At 42.8% G+C, this 21037-nt stretch overlaps 1 protein-coding gene across 1 annotated transcript; it reads left to right on the top strand.

Annotated features, from left to right (window-relative positions):
* Positions 1 to 364: 364 nt before the first annotated feature.
* Positions 365 to 20825, top strand: LOC121478955 (N-acetylneuraminic acid phosphatase). Its single transcript, XM_041734453.1, has 2 exons — positions 365 to 543; positions 17227 to 20825. The coding sequence occupies exons 1-2, from the start codon at positions 454 to 456 to the stop codon at positions 17881 to 17883; spliced, it is 747 nt and encodes a 248-aa protein (XP_041590387.1). The 5' UTR covers positions 365 to 453; the 3' UTR covers positions 17884 to 20825.
* The last annotated feature ends 212 nt before the right edge of the window (positions 20826 to 21037 follow it).

The following is a 21037-nucleotide window of genomic DNA, read 5'->3' as shown; positions in this document are numbered from 1 at the left end:
GGGCAGCCACCTGGTTCTCAGCCTCCTTCCCAGGCGCCAGAGCACACAGAAAACCTCGCCCAAGCGCTCTCCTCACGCCAGGAAAAGAGATAAGCAGAAAGAGCATACCAAGGGAAGCAGCGCCACTAACCACCGTCCACCTTCAAGCCGCTAAGATAACCAACTACTCGCCCACAGCCGGAGAGACTACTTGGTCGCCCCGGATAGACTTGGATCCCGGAGTCTCGCGACATCTTGCTCCTGTCAGACGCTCCAATAGTAAGACATCTCGCGGGAGTCCCCCCGCAGCGCCGGAGGGTCAGGTGACTTCACGGCTCCGCCCCCGTCGTTCCGGCCGTGGGGACCTCCTCACGCAGGCGCGGGCGGCGGGCGCGGGCGTGGGCGTGGGCGTGGGCGCGGGCGGGGGCGGCGCGGGCTGCGGCAAGTTGGCGCCCTGAGCCTTCGGCTGGCGGCATGGTGCTGAACCGGGTGCGAGCCGTTTTCTTCGACCTGGATAACACACTCATCGACACGGCCGGGGCTAGCAGAAGAGGCATGCTGGAGGTAACTCCCCGACTCCCGCGGTCCTCCTCCGGCGGGGTCCGCGCCCGCCCCGCATCCGCGCTTTCCTGACCCTCGGTGGCCTCCCACCCCGACCTTTCCGCTGCCAGGTGGCCCCGGAGGCACTGCCTTCTGTCCTTGGAGAGGCATCCGGTGCCGGGAGGACAGGTGGGTCGGGGTGCCGGAAGGGCAGGTGCGCCGGGGTGGCCGCCGGGGTGCCGGAAGGGCAGGCGGGCCGGGGTGCAGGCAGTGGTGCCCGCTGCGGCTGCTGCCTTCCCTAACGCCCTGGGGCTCCCGGGCTCTGAGAAGCGGGGTCTGGCAGTTGTGGCCAGGCTGTGGGACCGGGAACGCTGTTGTTCATACTGCCCACAGACAACGCCAGGCTCTCCGCACTTGCCCCCCGCGGATGGTAGTCCCCACGCTCGGTGGTCTTGGGTTCGTCGTGGAGGAAACCCCAGAAGTTACACAGCCATCTGCAGCAAGCCTGCACTTAGTTGACTTTTTTATTTTATGATAGTCACAGAGAGAGAGAGAGAGAGAGAGAGAGAGAGAGAGAGGCAGAGGCACAGGCAGAGGGAGAAGCAGGCTCCATGCACTGGGAGCCCGACGTGGGATTCGATCCCCGGTCTCCAGGATCGCGCCCTGGGCCAAAGGCAGGCGCCAAAACGCTGTGCCACCCAGGGATCCCACTTAGTTGACTTAAGAGAATTTTCTCCATAGAAATTCAGTCTCCCTGCTCTAAGTGTGACCCTAGGTTTCCTAAGTGACTGACGTTCTTAGTCCGCGCTTGCCAAGAGCATCTCTTTCATGCGGCATTGTTCAGCAGCATTCTCTTTATACACCCACAAATGCTGCCTCAGATCTCGTCCAGCCCCAAATCCACCCCTGCTGGCTTGCTTCTGCCCTCAGCTCTAGGGAGAAAACCAAGGATTATCAAATGGGAAAAACACCGTTTCAGAAGCTCATACTTGAACTCTGGGAGTCCCAACCACTTCTTGCTTCATTAATTAGGTTTTGACTCCCTGGATCTTTTTTTTTTTTTTTTTTTAAACCCTAAAGGTGAGGCTGGACTGTGGCTCAACCTCAGGATGGTGAGATCAAGACCTAAGCCCATGTCAAGAGGCTTGATGCTTACCTTACTGAGCCATGCTGGTGCCTCAGGTTTTGACTCCCTGCACCTTCATCCTCTGTCTTGATACCTTCCACTCCTGCATATTCAGGTCTGTCCCACATTTAAAAAATAAAAAAGAATGCCTCAGGGGATCCCTGGGTGGCTCAGCGGTTTAGCGCCTGCCTTTGGCCCAGGGCGTGATCCTGGAATCCCGGGATCGAGTCCCACGTCGGGCTCCCTGCATGGAGCCTGCTTTTCTGCCTGTGTCTTCTGCCTCTCTCTCTCTCTCTCTCTCTCTCTCTATCATGAATGAATAAATAAATAAATCTTAAAAAAAAAAAAAAAGCCTCCCTGAGCCCTTCTTCCTTCACTAGATGATATCTATTTCTCTTCCGGCCTTGTTTTTTTGTTTTTAATTTAAATTCTAGTTACTGGGATCCCTGGGTGGCGCAGCGGTTTAGCGCCTGCCTTTGGCCCAGGGCACGATCCTGGAGACCCGGGATCGAATCCCATGTCGGGCTCCTGGTGCATGGAGCCTGCTTCTCCCTCTGCCTGTGTCTCTGGCTCTCTCTCTCTCTCTCTCTCTCTCTCTCTGTGACTATCATAAATAAATAAAAATTAAAAAAAAATAAAATAAAAAATAAATTCTAGTTACTTAGTATATAATGTTTTATTAGTTTCAGGGGTAGAATTTAGTGATTCATCAGTTGCATATAATACCCAGTGCTTATTTTTTTTTAAGATTTTATTTATTTATTCATGAGAAACAGAGAGACAGAGAGGTAGAGACACAGGCAAAGGAAGAAGCAGGCTCCATGCAGGGAGCCCGACACAGGACTTGATCCCAGTTCTCCAGGATCATGCCCTGGGCTGAAGGCAGCGCTAAACCGCTGAGCCACCCAGACTGCCCACTACCCAGTGCTTATTACATCAAATGTCCTCCTTCATGCCCATTACTCATTACCCCATTTTCCAACCCACCTCCCCTCCAGGATCCCTCAGGTTGCTCTCTAGAGTTAAGTCTCTTACGATTTGCCTCCCACACTTTTTTTTTTTTAATCTTATTTTCCTTCACTTCCCCTGTTTCTTAAATTCCACAAATGAGTGAAATCATGTGGTATTTGTCTTTCTCTGACTTATTTCGCTTAGCATAATACCTTCTAGCTCCATCTGCGTCATTGCAAATGTCAAGATACCATTTTTTGATGACTGAGTAATACTCCATTGTACATATATACCACATCTTCTTTATTCATTCATCTGTCAAAGGACAGCTGGGCTCCTTCCATATTTTGGCTACTGTGGGCATTGCTGCTCTAAACATTGGGGTGTATGTTCCCCTTCAAATCACTCTGTTTGAATTATTTGGATAAATACCGAGTAGCGCAATTGCTGGGTCTTAGGGTAGCTCTGTTTTTAACTTCTTGAGGAACCTCTGTTTTCCAGAGTGGCTGCACCAGTTTGCATCCCCACCAACACTGTCAGAGAATTCCCCTTTCTCCACATCCTCGCCAATATCTCTTGTTCCCTGAGTTGTTAGTTTTAGCCATTCTCACTGGTGTAAAGTGGTATCTCATTGTGGTTTTGATTTGTATTTCTCTGATGCCAAGTGATGTGGAGCATTTCTTCATGGGTCTGTTGACCATTTTCTTTGGAGAGGAGTCTGTTTATGTTTTCTGCCCGTTTCTTGACTGGATTGTTTGTTTCTTGGATGTTGAGTTTGATAAGTTCTTTATAAATCTTGGATACTAGCCCTTTATCTGATATGTCATTTGCACATATCTTCTCCCATTCCATAGGTTACATTTTAGTTTTGTTGACTGTTTCTTTTGCTGTGCAGAAGGTTTTTATTTTGATGAAATCCCAGTTGTTCATTTTTGCTTTTGTTTCCCTTGCCTCTGGAGACACGTCTAGCAAGAAGTCAAAGAGGCCAAGGTCAAAGAGGTTACTGGCTGTGTTCTTCTCTAGGATTTTTTTTTTTTAAGATTTTACTTATTCACAAGAGACACACACAGAGAGAGAGAGAGAGAGAGAGAGAGGCACAGACACAGGCAGAGGGAGAAGCAGGCTGCACGCAGGGAGCCCAACGTGGGACTCAAACCAGGGTCTCCAGGATCACACCCCTGGCTGAAGGTGGCGCCAAACCACTGAGCCACCTGGGCTGCCCTTTCTCCAGGACTTTGATGGATTCCTGTCTAACATAAGTCTTTCGTTCATTTTGAGTATATTTTTGTGTATGGTGTGAGAGAATGGTCCAGTTTCATTCTTCTGCATGTGGCTGTCCAATTTTCCCAACACTGTTTGTTGAAGAGATGTCTTTTTTCCATTGGACATTCTTTCCTGCTCTGTGGAAGATTAATTAACCATAGAGTTGAGAGTCCATTTTTGGATTCTCTGTTCTATTCTATTGATCTATGCGTCTGTCTTTGTATTGACAGTCATGTTTTTCAAAAGAAATCTATATACATTATCTCCACATCTCTACTTTTATTCTTTTATCCTTTGACATATAACATCTCTTCGTGCTAGTTAACGAAATAGTCTTGCCAGGTCATTAGGCACTCCCCAAATTGCCAGAATCAATGGACATTTTAAGTCTGTTCTAATGACTTTGCTGTGGCATCCCATACTATGGACTGTCCCTTTCATTTTCATACCCTTGACATGAGGGTCACCACCCTGTGCTATATTTCCTCCAGTGTCTCTAGCTGCCAATAGTATATATTTACTTGTGTGTTCTTGCACAATATTGCAATTAAATTCTTGGTTTAGGCCAAATCATACTATAGGCTAAGAGTTCATGCTTTAAAATCAGGCATTTGAGTTTGAATCACATATGAAAGTGCCTGAACAGTTACCCAACCACTGGAAATCTTAAATCCTTATTTAAAAATTTGAAAGGTGATATTAGCCCTCAGTGTCCTTATCAGACTTAGTTTAATGCATAGGAAGTATATAGCATCCAAATGTATACATGATGAATTATACTATCCACACTGTCACCCAGTGTGTCTTCTCCTGCATATCCTCCCACCCCTCATCTTAAAGGTGGACTTGTCTGTCTCCTAGACTGTTGCTCTGGTAGTGTCTCCAAGCTCACTCTGTCCAGTTCATCTTCCACATTCCTGAAAAAAGGTCAGATTGTATTTCTCCCTAATTTACACCAACACTGTATTTTGTTCAAGATACAATATCAAGGGATCCCTGGGTGGTGCAGCGGTTTGGCGCCTGCCTTCGGCCCAGGGCGCAATCCTGGAGCCCCGGGATCGAATCCCACATCGGGCTCCCGGTGCATGGAGCCTGCTTCTCCCTCTGCCTGTGTCTCTGCCTCTCTCTCTCTCTCTCTCTCTATCATAAATAAATAAAAAAATTAAAAAAAAAAGATACAATATCAAAAGATACTACAATTAATTTCTGCAACTCAGATGCCTGCAACTTAATAGCTTCTTAAGAAGAAATAAACTATGTTAGTCATATTCATCTGATCCATGGTAAATATTGAATGAATAATGAATGTACAGATGGATAAAAATCCAGGTCTTCAGACTTGGTTCTGTTGCCGCCTCTTTATAAACATCCTATTAAATAAGCAGAATTGAGTTGTGTGCTTTTGACTCTACAAGGAGTGCTTTGTCACATAAGAATACAACGCCAGGGATCCCTGGGTGGCGCAGCGGTTTGGCGCCTGCCTTTGGCCCAGGGCGCGATCCTGGAGACCCGGGATCGAATCCCACGTCGGGCTCCCAGTGCATGGAGCCTGCTTCTCCCTCTGCCTGTGTCTCTGCCTCTCTCTCTCTCCCCATGACTATCATAAATAAATAAAAATTAAAAAAAAAAAAAGAATACAACGCCATCCGTAAATGTTGGAATATTCAAAAGTAACATATCAGCTTTCATATATACTCTGATTTATGAAAGGAGAAAGGGAAGAAAGGTCTAGACATTGCCTTGGGCTTGGGAAGAAGGAGCCATATACTGACTATGTACGTCTGTTTATTTTTTTTAATCTTCTGGGAAACTTATTTCTTTCTACCCTCTTCAGGCCTTTCTTTCATTGTCACTACCCAAGAGGAAGCTGTCCACACAAATTTGGAGTTTCTCAGTGAACAGAGTAGAAAAGATTTCTGCATTTCTGAGTTTACTTTCTAGTGGTGGTTGACTGGGAACATAATACATCAAATGTATTATTATTTGTAAGTATGTTCGGAAAAGAGAGGAGAATGAATTGCAATTTATTTTAAATAGGTTGGTCAGGTAGGTCACATAGAGTAGATGATGTTTGAAGAGAGACTTGGACTAAAACTAATAGGAGGGCTGCTTGAATTGTTAGGCTGTATGTATGGAGGCAATCATATTTTGTGAGCATGTATTTTTTTTAAGATTTTATTTTAATTTAGAGTGAGCACAAGCAGGGGGATGGGCAGAGAGAAGGAATCCCAGGCAGACCTGAGACCAAGTGCAGAGCCCAACGTGGGGCTTGATCCCAGGACCTCAAGATCATGAGCTGAGCCTAAATCAAAAGTCAGGTGCCCAACCGACTGAGCCACCCACGTGCCCCTGTGAACATGTATTGTTAACTCAGGTTTATTTGGAATTCAGCCACTTGATATCATGTCATAGTGTTATTGTATTATATAGTTCCCATGCTAGCCTTCAAAAGGGTTTAAGTTCTGATGATAGGGTCCAGAGAGCAGGTTAGAAGGCTACAGTTTCCTTTTTTTGTATGGGTTAAGATGAGACTTAAATAGAGTTTTGAAGCAGAAGCTTGAGTTTCTCTTATGTCTACAAATTGATACCCCTTGTCCCCTTCACTTTTTTTTTTTTTTATTGATTTTATTTATTCATAAGAGACACAGAGAGAGGCAGAGACACAGACAGAAGGAGGAGCAGGCTTCCATGCAAGGAGCCTGACATGGGACTCAATCCCAGGTCTCCAGGATCACACTCCGGCCTGAAAGGCGGCTCTAAACCACTAAGCCACCGGGGCTGCCCCCCCGCCCCCCGCCTTTACTTTCTTAGGGTTCCTTTCTTCAGACCTCTAGGTCCTTGGTGGGCTTAATTGTATTCAGAATCCTTTTCAAGCCTGCCTTATCCCTTGCACAAAATGTCATCACGCCTCCAAGTTAGAGATCATTTTCCTCCACCCCCAATTCAATCAAAACTCCCATTTTCTCAATGCAGTGTTTATACTAGTAATAATATGAACTAATTCTACTTAGGTGTTTTTTGTTTCTATTGAAGTATAGTTGCCACACAATGTTACACTAGTTTCAGGTGTACAACATAGTGATTGAATAGGTGTTATTTCTGTTTTAATAATATGTAAATGACTGGTAAGCTTTTTCCAAAAATATTTTTTTAATATTTTATTTACTTATTCATGAGAGAGAGACCCAGACATAGAGAGAGAGAGAACCAGAGACATAGGCAGAGGGAGAAGCAGACTCCATGCAAGGAGCCCAATATGGGACTCGATCTCAGGACTCTGGGGTCATGCCCTAAGCTGAAGGCAGATGCTCAATTGCTGAGCCACTCAGGTGTCCCTTTCCCAAAATATGTTAAAGTTAAATATTATGTGTGGCCCCAAATGAATTTATAATCAGTTGCTGGGATCCCTGGGTGGTGCAGCAGTTTGGCACCTGCCTTTGTCCCAGGGCGCGATCCTGGAGACCCGGGATCGAATCCCACATCGGGCTCCCGGTGCATGGGGCCTGCTTCTCCCTCTGCCTGTGTCTCTGCCTCTCTCTCTGTGTGTGTGTGACTATCATAAATAAATAAAAATAAATTTAAAAAAATCAGTTGCTATGTGAAAAAAATGGGAAAGTTAATTCAGAGGACATAATGGGAAGAAATTTCAAAACTTGACAGTGGTATGCTATAGATTTACAAACGCCCCTGAAAGGTGAACTGATTTTGTTTTTTCAGAGCCCTAAGGACATGTAAAATGAATTGCTAATTGTAGTAATAGGAATTTGAACATTTATTGAGCGCTCTCTGCTTACTATGAGCTAGCACCTATTTAAGCATAAGCACTGTGGACTTCTAGAGAGGCCTGTGTTCTTTTATTGTGTAGCAATAGGTTTGCTAAAACTTTACAGTCACCTTTCTATCATAGCTCAAGAAATTCAACTGACATTGTTAGAAAAGATGGTGACATTAGCATGAAGGCTGTAAAAACCTGGTTTGTTAATTGAAAATTAACTTTGACTTCCTCTATATAATATCCCTATTCCTCTATATAATATCCCTGACTTCCTCTATATAATATCCCTATTCTTAGGGATATTATATTTTTCTTGAATTAATAAGACTTTTCTTAACTATTGCATGAGCACAAATAACAAATATTTCTTTTACTTCTTATGTGATTCTTCTATTTTAAAGGAAGAAAAATGTGTCTTTTAATCTCTTCTCTTCAGTGGGTAAATTGAGTGTCTGGTATGAGTAGCATTGTTCCCTATATAGTTTAAAACACGTTTTAACTTGTTGGACCTCAGCAGACAGTTTTTAGTCCCAGCTATGCGCACTGCACTCATCATCCAAAGATCCAAAATTGTCTTGGCATTGTCAACTTTCCCCAGATGTCCCTAAAACAGGGACTTCAAATGCAGGTAGTCCATTTGGGAGGTGATCCTTGGAAGTGCTATAGAATAGTGGTGGACTCATATGAGGAAGGTAGAGAATCTAATAAATGAGCAGGTTGCTGGAGTGAACAGTTGGGGAACTCTGGTAGACAGCATGCAGAGCATGCTTCAGCTTTCCCTTCCAAGGGATAAGAAAGCTGGGATATTGGGTCACCTCGGCTCAGTCAGTTAAGTGTCTGCCTTGGGCTCAGGTCATGATCCCAGCGTTCTGGGATTGAGCCCCATGTTGGGCTCCCTGCTCAGCAGTGAGTCTGTTTCTCTCTCTCCCTCTGCCTCTCTACCTGCATTGTTCTCTGTCTCTCTCTCTCTTTCTCTCAAACAAAGAAATCTAAAAAAAAAAAAAAAGGAAGGAAGAGAGAGAGAGAGAGAGAGAGAGAGAGAAAGAAAGAAAGAAAGCTGGGATATTAACCTACCAATTTCTGCCCCTTGTTGGTTGAGGCCTGCTACCAGGGCACTACTTCACCCATTTGTGTGCATGGGTGCTCCTATGATCAAATAAAGCCCTTAGACTGAGAAGCCCAATGACTTACTTAACAGTATGAAGCCATTGGCATGTGTGGAAATAGTGTATGCCAAGGGGATTTGGGTAGCATCTGTAGCAGCCTGGGATTGAAGGCCCTTTACTAACCAGTTGCAAACAGGCTCTCTAGCCTCATCTAATAAGATCCTCTTTTAGGATCCTCCCTCACATGTCTTACATTTCAGCTTGAACTCAGCTTCTCACTGGGAAGTCACCTTTGCCAGTTCTCAAAATTCTAAGCTCTGTATCTTTGTTCATGCTATTCCTTCCATCTAGAATGATTACATCCTCCTCCCATACCCACCTTATAGGCTTGGTAACACTTTGGTTTAAGTGTTACTTTCTCTGCCAAGTCTTAATCTGGTACCCTGTGGAATGACTTGCTTTTTACATTTTCTTTCCGCTGTTGTTGACATGACTGTCATACCACTCAACCCAGCATTTATGGTGGTTGCACACCTGCTTATTTTCCCCACTAAATGTTACGAGGGCAACAAACCCAGCCTCCGTTGCCTAATACAATAGCGTAAAGGCAAGCATGTGTGCTTTGGAAGTAGGTAAGTGTGGATTTAAATTCCAGCTCAGGCAAGTTACTTAACAGTTCTTATTTTCCATTTCCTCATCTCAAAAAGGCAGGTAAGTCCCTTGCAGAGTCATGGAAAGGTTGGATATAATATATGTGAGCATTAGGCACAATGCTCACCACATTAGGGTCACAGATGTTAGAAGACAGGCCAAATGTAAAAGAACCTAACGTAATAAAAGCCAAGATAAAAAATGTGGGAATATGAGAGGGAGCATGTAATCTGATGAGGGATTCAGAACCAGTGTAACAAAGGATGACTCAGAACTCCTTGAAGTTTTTTATAGGTTTGGAAGAAGCACTGGGTTGTTAAACTGCTGAAATCACGGAACATATTGGATTCTATTAGAACTGAATACATGTGTTTTTTTTTAATAAATTTATTTTTTATTGGTGTTCAATTTACCAACATACAGAAAAACACCCAGTGCTCATCCAGTCAAGTGTCCGCCTCAGTGCCCGTCACCCATTCCCCTCCCCCCCCTCCTCCCCCTCCACCACCCCTAGTTCGTTTCCCAGAGTTAGGAGTCTTTATGTTCTGTCTCCCTTCCTGATATTTCCCAACATTTCTTTTCCCTTCCTTTATATTCCCTTTCACTATTATTTATATTCCCCAAATGAATGAGAATATACACTGTTTGTCCTTCTCCAATTGACTTATTTCACTCAGCATAATACCCTCCAGTTCCATCCACGTTGAAGCAAATGGTGGGTATTTGTCGTTTCTAATTGCTGAGTAATATTCCATTGTATACATAAACCACATCTTCTTTATCCATTCATCTTTCGATGGACACCGAGGCTCCTTCCACAGTTTGGCTATTGTGGCCATTGCTGCTAGAAACATCGGGGTGCAGGTGTCCCGGCGTTTCATTGCATCTGAATCTTTGGGGTAAATACCCAACAGTGCAATTGCTGGGTCGTACGGCAGGTCTATTTTTAACTCTTTGAGGAACTTCCACACAGTTTTCCAGAGTGGCTGCACCAGTTCACATTCCCAGCAACAGTGTAAGAGGGTTCCCTTTTCTCCGCATCCTCTCCAACATTTGTTGTTTCCTGCCTTGTTAATTTTCCCCATTCTCACTGGTGTGAGGTGGGATCTCATTGTGGTTTTGATTTGTATTTCCCTGATGGCAAGTGATGCAGAGCATTTTCTCATGTGCATGTTGGCCATGTCCATGTCTTCCTCTGTGAGATTTCTGTTCATGTCTTTTGCCCATTTCATGATTGGATTGTTTGTTTCTTTGGTGTTGAGTTTAATAAGTTCTTTATAGATTGTGGAAACTAGCCCTTTATCTGATATGTCATTTGCAAATATCTTCTCCCATTCTGTAGGTTGTCTTTTAGTTTTGTTGACTGTATCCTTTGCTGTGCAAAAGCTTCTTATCTTGATGAAGTCCCAATAGTTCATTTTTGCTTTTGTTTCTTTTGCCTTTGTGGATGTATCTTGCAAGAAGTTACTGTGGCCGAGTTCAAAAAGGGTGTTGCCTGTGTTCTCTTCTATGATTTTGATGGACTCTTGTCTCACATTTAGATCTCTCATCCATTTTGAGTTTATCTTTGTGTATGGTGAAAGAGAGTGGTCCAGTTTCATTCTTCTGCATGTGGATGTCCAATTTTCCCAGCACCATATATTGACGAGACTGTCTTTCTTCCAATGGATAGTCTTTCCTCCTTTATCGAATATTAGATGACCATACATTTCAGGGTCCACTTCTGGGTTCTGTATTCTGTTCCATTGATCTATGTGTCTGTTTCTGTGCCACTACCACACTGTCTTGATGACCACAGCTTTGTAGTACAACCTGAAATCTGGCATTGTGATGCCCCCAGGTATGGTTTTCTTTTTTAAAATTCCCCTGGCTATTCGGGGTCTTTTTTGATTCCACACAAATCTTAAAATAATTTGTTCTAACTCTCTGAAGAAAGTCCATGGTATTTTGATAGGGATTGCATTAAACGTGTAAATTGCCCTGGGTAACATTGACATTTTTACAATATTAATTCTGCCAATCCATGAGCATGGAATATTTTTCCATCTCTTTGTGTCTTCCTCAATTTCTTTCAGAAGTGTTCTATAGTTTTTAGGGTATAGATCCTTTACCTCTTTGGTTAGGTTTATTCCTAGGTATCTTATGCTTTTGGGTGCAATTGTAAATGGGATTGACTCCTTAATTTCTCTTTCTTCAGTCTCATTGTTAGTGTATAGAAATGCCATTGATTTCTGGGCATTGATTTTGTATCCTGCCACGCTACCAAATTGCTGTATGAGTTCTAGCAATCTTGGGGTGGAGGCTTTTGGGTTTTCTTTTTTTTTTTTTTTTTTATGATAGTCATACAGAGAGAAAGAGAGAGGCAGAGACACAGGCAGAGGGAGAAGCAGGCTCCATGCACCGGGAGCCCGACGTGGGATTCGATCCCGGGTCTCCAGGATCGCGCCCTGGGCCAAAGGCAGGCGCCAAACCGCTGTGCCACCCAGGGATCCCGCAAATATCATTCTCAATGGGGAAGCACTGGGAGCCTTTCCCCTAAGATCAGGAACAAGACAGGGATGTCCACTCTCACCACTGAGGTTCAACATAGTTCTGGAAGTCCTAGCCTCAGTAATCAGACAACAAAAAGACATTAAAGACATTCAAATTGGCAAAGAAGAAGTCAAACTCTCCCTCTTCGCCGATGACATGATACTCTACATAGAAAACCCAAAAGCGGGATCCCTGGGTGGCGCAGCGGTTTGGCGCCTGCCTTCCGCCCAGGGCGCGATCCTGGAGACCCGGGATCGAATCCCACATCAGGCTCCCGGTGCATGGAGCCTGCTTCTCCCTCTGCCTGTGTCTCTGCCTCTCTCTCTAGCTGTGTCTCTATGAATAAATAAATAAAATCTTTAAAAAAAAAAAATTTAAGATGTCGAGGAAAGTTCCCTCTATCCCAACACTCTGAAGGGTTTTGATCAGGAATGGATGCTGTATTTTGTCAAATGCTTTCTCTGCATCTAATGAGAGGATCATATGGTTCTTGGTTTTTCTCTTGCTGATATGATGAATCACATTGATGGTTTTACGAGTGTTGAACCAGCCTTGTGTCCCGGGGATAAATCCTACGTGGTCATGGTGAATAATTTTCTTAATGTGTTGTTGGATCCTATTGGCTAGTATGTTGTTGAGAATTTTTGCATCCATGTTCATCAGGGATATTGGTCTGTAATTCTCCTTTTTGGTGGGATCTTTGTCTGGTTTCGGAATTAAGGTGATGCTGGCCTCATAGAACGAATTTGGAAGTACTCCATCTCTATCTATCTTTCCAAACAGCTTTAGTAGAATAGGTATGGTTTCTTCTTTAAACGTTTGATAGAATTCCCCAGGGAAGCCATCTGGCCCTGGACTCTTGTGTCTTGGGAGGTTTTTGATGACTGCTTCAATTTCCTCCCTGGTTATTGGCCTGTTCAGGTTTTCTATTGCTTCCTGCTCCAGTTTTGGTAGTTTGTGGCTTTCCAGGAATGCGTCCATTTCTTCCAGATTGCCTAATTTATTGGCATATAGCTGTTCATATGTTTTTAAAATCGTTTGTATTTCCTTGGTGTTGGTAGTGATCTCTCCTTTCTCATTCATGATTTTATTAATTTGAGTCTTCTCTCTCTTCTTTTTAATAAGGCTGGCTAATGGTTTATCTATCTTATTAATTCTTTCAAAGAACCAACTCCTGGTTTTGTTGATCTGTTCCACAGTTCTTTTGGTCTCGATTTCATTTAGTTCTGCTGGAATTTTAATTAACTCTCTTCTCTGCTGGGCGTGGGGTCCATTAGCTGCTTTTTCTCTAGCTCCTTTATGTGTAAGGTGAGCTTTTGTATTTGAGTTCTTTCCAGTTTTTGAATGGATGCTTGTATTGCGACGTATTTCCCCCTCAGGACTGCTTTTGCTGCATCCCAAAGATTTTGAACGGTTGTATCTTCATTCTCACTAGTTTCCATGAATCTATTTAATTCTTCCTTAATTTCCTGGTTGACCCTTTCATCTTTTAGCAGGATGGTCCTTAACCTCCACGTGTTTGAAGTCCTTCCAAACTTCTTGTTGTGATTTAGTTCTAATTTAAAGGCATTATGGTCTGAGAATATGCAGGGGACGATCCCAATCTTTTGGTATCAGTTCAGACCCGATTTGTGACCCAGTATGCGGTCTATTCTGGAGAAAGTTCCATGTGCACTTGAGAAGAATGTGTATTCAGTTGAGTTTGGATGTAAAGTTCTGTAGATATCTGTGAAATCCATCTGGTCCAGTGTATCATTTAAAGCTCTCGTTTCTTTGGAGATGTTGTGCTTAGAAGACCTATCGAGTGTAGAAAGCGCTAGATTGAAGTCACCAAGTATAAGTGTATTATTATCTAAGTATTTCTTCACTTTGGTTATTAATTGATTGATATATTTGGCAGCTCCCACCTTCGGGGCATATATATTGAGGATTGTTAAGTCCTCTTGTTGGATAGATCCTTTAAGTATGATATAGTGTCCCTCTTCATCTCTCACTACAGTCTTCGGGGTAAATTTTAGTTTATCTGATATAAACCCCTGCTTTCTTTTGAGGACCATTTGAATGGTAAATGGTTCTCCAACCTTTTAGTTTCAGGCTGTAGGTGTCCTTCTGTCTAAAATGAGTCTCTTGTAGACAGCAAATAGATGAGTCCTGCTTTTTTATCCAATCTGAAACCCTGCGCCTTTTGATGGGGTCTTTAAGCCTGTTCACATTCAGAGTTACTATTGAAAGGTATGAGTTTAGTGTCATCATGATATCTATTCAATCCTTGTTTTTGTGGATTGTTCCACTGGACTTCTTCTCAAAGGGGAATTTTAAGAGTCCCCCTTAAAATTTCTTGCAGAGCTGGTTTGGAGGTCACATATGGAAGCTCTTTATCTCTCCTTCCATTTGAATGAGAGCCTTGCTGGATAAAGTATTCTTGGTTGCATGTTCTTCTCATTTAGGACCCTGAATACATCCTTCCAGCCCTTTCTGGACTGCCAGGTCTCTGTGGAGAGGTCTGCTGTTACCCTAATACTCCTCCCCATAAAAGTCAGGGATTTCTTGTCTCTTGCTGCTTTAAGGATCTTCTCTTTATCTTTGGAATTGGCAAGCTTAACTATTAAATGTGGAGGTGTTGAACGGTTTTTATTGATTTTAGGGCGGGATCTCTATTTCCTGGATCTGAATGCCTGTTTCCCTTCCCAGATTAGGAAACTTTTCAGCTATGATTTGTTCAAATACATATTCTGGCCCTCTGGCCCTTTCGGCGCCCTCGGGAACCCCAATTAAACGTAGGTTTTTCTTCCTCAGGCTGTCGTTTATTTCCCTTAATCTATCTTCATGGTCTTTTGTCTCTTTTTTCCTCAGTTTCCCTCTTTGCCATCAACTTGTCTTCTATGTCACTCACTCGTTCTTCCACCTCGTTAACCCTTGTCGTTAGGACTTCTATTTGGATTGCATCTCATTTAATTGATTTTTAATTTCTGCCTGATTAGATCTAAATTCTGCAGTCATGAAGTCTCTTGAGTCCTTTATGCTTTTTTCTAGAGCCACCAGTAGCTGTATAATAGTGCTTCTGAATTGGCTTTCTGACATTGAATTGTAATCCATATTTTGTAACTCTGTGGGCAAGAGGACTGTTTCTGATTATTTCTTTTGAGGTGAGGTTTTCCTTCTAGTCATTTTGCTCAGTGCAGAGTGGCCAAAAACAAGTTGTATTGGGAAAAGGAGAAAAAGAGAAAGAAGGAAAGAAAAGAGAAAAAGAAAAAAGAAAAAAGGAAGAAAAAAAGAAGAAAAAGATAGAAAAAAAAGGGTGGGGGAAGCAAACAGAAATCAAAAAGCAAAAACAAAAACAAAAAAAGAAAACACCCGGAATATCTTCTGATTCTGTATACTTTAAGTCCCTTGACTTCCCCTGGAACTTGTCCTTCTAGCTGGTCTTCTGGGGGAGGGGCCTGCTGTGCTGATTCTCAGGTGTTAGCACTTGGGGGAGCTGCTCTGCCCCTGCCTGGTGCAGGGCTCAGTGGGGGTGTTTACCCCGTGAGGCCCCAGGAGGAACAACCGCAGTGGCGGGGCCAGCTCTGCAGCCCTGGAGTCAGCCCCCGCAGTAGCTCAGGAGCTCTCGGCCTGCAGGGCCTGGAGGCTCCGGGGTGGGGCCGCTGATCTGCTCAGCTCGGGGCAGGAGCGTCCTCGCTGTCCTGGGCCCTCCCGGCCTCTGCCTGTCCCGGGGGAGGCCGGATCCTGGGCTGTGTCCCAGCGCCCTGTGCTCCGGGGCCTGTGCTGTTGGATTCGTGCTCCCGCCCCGCAGCCCCCTCCGCGGAGCCGCCGCCCGAGCCCCTCCGAGCTGCTCCGGGTCCCGCCGTGCACGCTGCAGCCTTTAGGGAGCTCGGCGCACTCTCCCGGGGCGCAGGTGCCTGTTAGTGACCCCGGGAGCCCAAGGGCATCCCCGCCCTCCTGGGTCCTGCTCTAACTCCCTGCGGGCCCCTTTCCTCCAGGAAGGTTGGTGCAGTTCCTGCTCCTCCGGGACAGGGCTCTCCTGTCCTGGGGACACTCGCCCTTGGAGGCCTTTTGTTTCTTTATTTCTTTTTCCCCGTCTTCCTACCTTGATAGAAGCGCGAACTCTTCTCACTGTAGCATTCCAGCTGGTCTCTCTTTAAATCTTAGGCCGAATTCGTAGATTTTCAGGATGATTTGAAGGTTATCTAGGTAATTTGGTGGGGACAGGTGACTTGGGGACCCTACTCTCCCGCCATCTTGCCCCTCCCCCCCTTTTAAGATTATTTATTTATTTATTCATGAGAGACCGAGAGAGAGAGAGAGAGGGAGCCGGACGTGGGACTCAATCCGGGGTCTCCAGGATCACTCCCAGGCTGAAGTCAGCACTATACTGCTGAGCCACCCGGGCTGCCCACATGTTTTTAAAAGTACAGAATTAGTCCCATTTTGTATGGTAATGAGTTTAGGCCTTCATAATACAAAAAAATAAGAAAAGGTTGGATGAACCAGCATTATTTCTGGGAAGACCCTAAATGATGGTTGTGAGGAATTTAAAATGTTTTACTAAATTTAAACCTGTTTTGTTTCTGTTTCTTCATAACCAGAATGAAAGGTGGTGGACTGCCAAATGAAAGTTTTATGAACTATATCTGAAGACACTTCTTAGAATAGAAATTGGTCAAAAATATGAATGAGGGATGTCTGGGTGGCTCAGACATGGAGCATCTGCCTTTGGCTCAGGGCATGATCCCAGAGTCCCAGGATCAAGTCCCACATCAGGCTCCCCACAGGGAGCCTGCTTCTCCCTCTGCCTGTGTCTCTGCCTCTCTGTGTGTGTCTGTCATGAATAAATTAATAAAATCTTAAAAAAAAAAATATGGAGCAGCCTCGGTGGCTCAGTGGTTTAGCTCTGCCTTGGGCCCAGGGCCTGATCATGAGGTCCTGGGATCAAGTCCCACATTGGGCTTTCTGCATGGAGCCTGCTTCTCCCTCTGCCTGTGTCTCTGCCTCTCTCTCTGTGTCTCTCATGAATAAATAAATAAAAACAAAATATTAAAAAAAATATGTATATATATATATATATATATATATATATATATATGAGTTGTATAACATGATTGGGAGATCTTCCCTCTGGTATTCTTTAAAATTTAAACACAAGACCAATTCCCACCAGAAATGGTGTGGCAATAAAGCTGCCTTAGGGCAGACACATAGAGTTGGAATCTCTACTTTGGGATTATAGGAAAATAGCTTCTCAGGGCATGACTATACTTATAGTCACCCAAAGTGTGTTAATGGAGTTGTTTTCCTTTATTTAGGTGATAAAGCTTTTGCAATCAAAATACCACTACAAAGAAGAGGCTAAAACCATCTGTGACAAAGTTCAAGTTAAACTCAGCAAGGAATGTTTTCATCCTTCCAGTACATGCATTACTGACCTAAGGACTTTACACTGGGAGGAAGCAATCCTTGAAACGAAGGGTGGTGTAGCCAATAGGAAATTGGCTGAAGAATGTTATTTCCTGTGGAAATCTACACGTTTACAGCATATGATACTAGCAGAAGATGTCAAAGCCATGCTCACTGAACTTCGGAAAGAAGTCCGCCTACTTTTATTAACAAATGGAGACCGACAGACCCAGAGGGAGAAGATTGAGGCTTGTGCCTGCCAGTCCTATTTTGATGCTATCGTTATAGGTGGAGAGCAGAAAGAAGAGAAACCAGCACCTTCCATATTTTATCATTGCTGTGATCTCCTTGGACTACAGCCTGGGGACTGTGTGATGGTTGGTGACACACTAGAAACCGATATACAAGGAGGCCTCAATGCAGGGCTGAAAGCAACAGTCTGGATAAATAAAAATGGAATAATGCCACTGAAGTCCTCCCCCATGCCACATTATATAGTTTCATCTGTGCTAGAGTTACCTGCTGTCTTACAAAGTATAGATTGTACAGTCAGTATGTCAACTTAAAGCATAGAAAAGGGTATGATTATGTATTTTAGGGTCAAATACAGGTTTTGAACTAAGAAAAGTTCAGGCATTCCATGTATTAAGACCCAGTTCTAAGAATAATTTTACTTACAGTTTAATAGCCAGCCAACCACTGACTGGCATTTATATCTGAAAATCCAGAGCACATTAATAAATACAACTTACTAGTTATTAGTAGTGTAATTCAGAAAACTTGAGGAGATCTATTATTTGTTAATCTGTGACTTGAGGTTTTTGAAAAATTATTTTATTAATCTTTTAGCATCTTGGATCCATGAAGATATCAGACAAGATAGCTTATACATGGATGCACAAATACAGGTTTTATGTTCTGTCTTAAAAATAGATATATTTTTAAAATAGATATTCTAGATATTCTAAAACAGATATATAATAGAGATTTATCAGAACAATTGGATCTGGATAATAGGAAATAAGTGCTAAGTCACATGCCAATCAAGACATTCCATAGTGAAACTATTTTGCATATTTTCTTTTTAAAAACATCTACCATATTTTTGTCTACTTTGAATGTATAATGTATATACTTTGAATGAATCCAGTTTTTCTGCATGACCTTTTTTGAGGGGAGGGGGGATAATTTTCCTATGGTGTATACATGACAAATAAATTTCTCCAGTAAAAAAGCTGTTAAAATCAGCATATGGTGCTCCTTCTCCATGACATTTTCACATCTTTCTAGAGTGCACTTATAGTCTTTACCTCTTACAGAAGTATTTTTACAATCTTCTCCCAGGTACACAATGGGTCCAGGGGACTAGACTTCCTGGCTGGTGATAAGTAGAAGTGACATGGCACCAAAAGTCATTTTCCTTGTGTGGGTACCTCAGAGGTACAGCATAACTATGCCACTCTTCCATAAATTCTTTATTGACTGAATAACTTGACCTGTATGATGAAAACTAATAGGAAATTATGTTTTGCTATGAATAATTTCAGGGTGCCATTTTAATATAATTTAAGTGGCTTTTGGTGTTACCATCTGCCTTACATCTCCTATTTTGCAAATTTTAGGAAATATATCCTGTTTCCAATTTCTGTATCCAACTCAGTGTTTAAGCTTATTAATTAATGACTAAGAACATCTTGCAACTAGAAAACTTTTTCTAGGCCATTAAGCTAGACAGTCTCATGACTTCACCAACTTGGAGTAAAATGGTTAAGGAAAAAGAATAATTTGGGTTGGTTTTTGGTAGGTTTTTTTTTTTTTAACTTTTATATAAGAAGCTACTAAGGTAAAATATTAGGCTGTTAGAATATGTATAGCTATAACTCCTCTGATTATAATACTTAGATTCTAGATTATGTCTATTCTTATTTCTTTAGCCAGTCATTTCCTGTTCACTGCCAAGAACAGGATTCTCTGCTATTGTGCAAATGTCCTGTTGTGTTTACTTTTCACTCTTAATTTTTAAAACTGTGATTGTACCCTTGACTGTCCCAGAGTGTTGTTGCTATAAAGCTAACCATTTGTGAACAGGGTATGTATGTTTATAGTTACAGGTATGGTGCCCATGTGACCTTAATTATATTTTAGCTATTTAAAAATTATTAAATTGGATTATCTTGGCAGGAAAATTATGTGTATGATTTTTCTAATAGATGCATGATGCCTAGGGTTTGTCCTTCTAGGTATCCCACAGGATGGATGTAGGCAATGTCGCATTCAGTATGCTAACCAGAGAAGGTCCCTTGCTTCTAGATCGTAGTGACAGATCTCAGCAAGATAGTTCCTACAATGCTACAATGTCAAGTGAGCAGTTCTTCAGCAAAAGTTATAGGGAGGCGGCTGTGGTTTGTTTCCTTGTCCTTCCAGTTTGTATTCAGTATGTGCAGTAATGCAATATTGCATTCCATTTGCATCCTTCCTTAGAGAAAAACTTGGTGGTTTCCTACCTTCCTATTGGAATGTTACAGAAGATATTAAATCTTGGAATAGACCTGTGATTTTATTAATAATGTTTTTGTTTTTAGAATACTATTCCTCAAGATTTAAGAAAATGATGTAATAATATACCCTCTTTTTTTTTTTTTTCAGTTTTCCATAATAGTATGCTCTACAAAGCCCTAAATTCTCAATTGCCCAGGGATTCTCCAAAGCACTAGTTATAGAGGAAGGCCTAAAGTAGACACAAATGGACACTGCACCTGGAATACTAAAACAAAGATGGATGTTTTCTGATTCCATATACACTTCCAACCCTCTGGTGCACAAACATCTTAGATCCGGTAGTAACCAGGACCCAGTGGATGTTCAGTATGTATTGTAGGAAAGGGTTTTTATGGTCGCAAAGGTACTTGGTTTAGCACTTTCAAATTTCTTTGTCACCTACAGTAAGAAACAGTTTCCATCACATCCATTAAGCACATTTATTTACAGTGGACATATTAATATATATTAAATACAGTTTTATATACTTAAAGCTGAGGCAAGTTTTATAATACTACTTGCTGTACATGATCAGTTTTTTTCAGTCCATCTTTTTAAATTAGAGAATATATTTATAATTGAACAAGTAACTATTTGTGGCACATAAGTCAAAAAAATGAAAAGGTGAATGGCAAAGTCGCATCTCTTTCCAAGAGGTCCATCACTCCTATAGGCCACTGCTGTGAGCAACTTCCTGTGTATCTCCATATATAGTTATGTGTGACTATACAGAATTCCTCAATTTAGGCAAGTTTATTTCTGCTTTTCAGTTTTAGGGGGGAAAATGCTCTTGCTAAGATATTGATTGAAAAAGAGAGTCCTAGGGACGCCTGAGTGGCTCAGTGGTTGAATGTCTGCCTTCGGCCCGGGGCATGATCCCAGGGTCCCAGGATGGAGTCCCACATCAGGCACCCTGAGAGGAACCTGCTTCTCCCTCTGCCTGTGTCTCTGCCTCTCTCTCTGTGTCTCTCATCAATAAATAAATAAGATTTTGAAAAAAAGAGTCTAAAGCTTCTGTTTAAATCATTCATGTTCGGAACGTATACCATGATAGTCTCTGCCATCCACTATCATTAACACTCAGCAATAAAAGTGATGGTTCCATTGACCCTCCCTGTGCCTATCATTCACTTTGCGGGGAAGGTCAGCATAGTCATGGAGCCCTTGCCCCACTACACTATG

Source organism: Vulpes lagopus, chromosome 19 (genome assembly GCF_018345385.1).
Source record: "Vulpes lagopus strain Blue_001 chromosome 19, ASM1834538v1, whole genome shotgun sequence".
In the NCBI taxonomy this organism is placed as follows: domain Eukaryota; kingdom Metazoa; phylum Chordata; class Mammalia; order Carnivora; family Canidae; genus Vulpes; species Vulpes lagopus.
The sequence above is the reverse complement of the archived record's forward strand: the minus strand, read 5'-3'. Positions and strand labels throughout refer to the sequence as shown.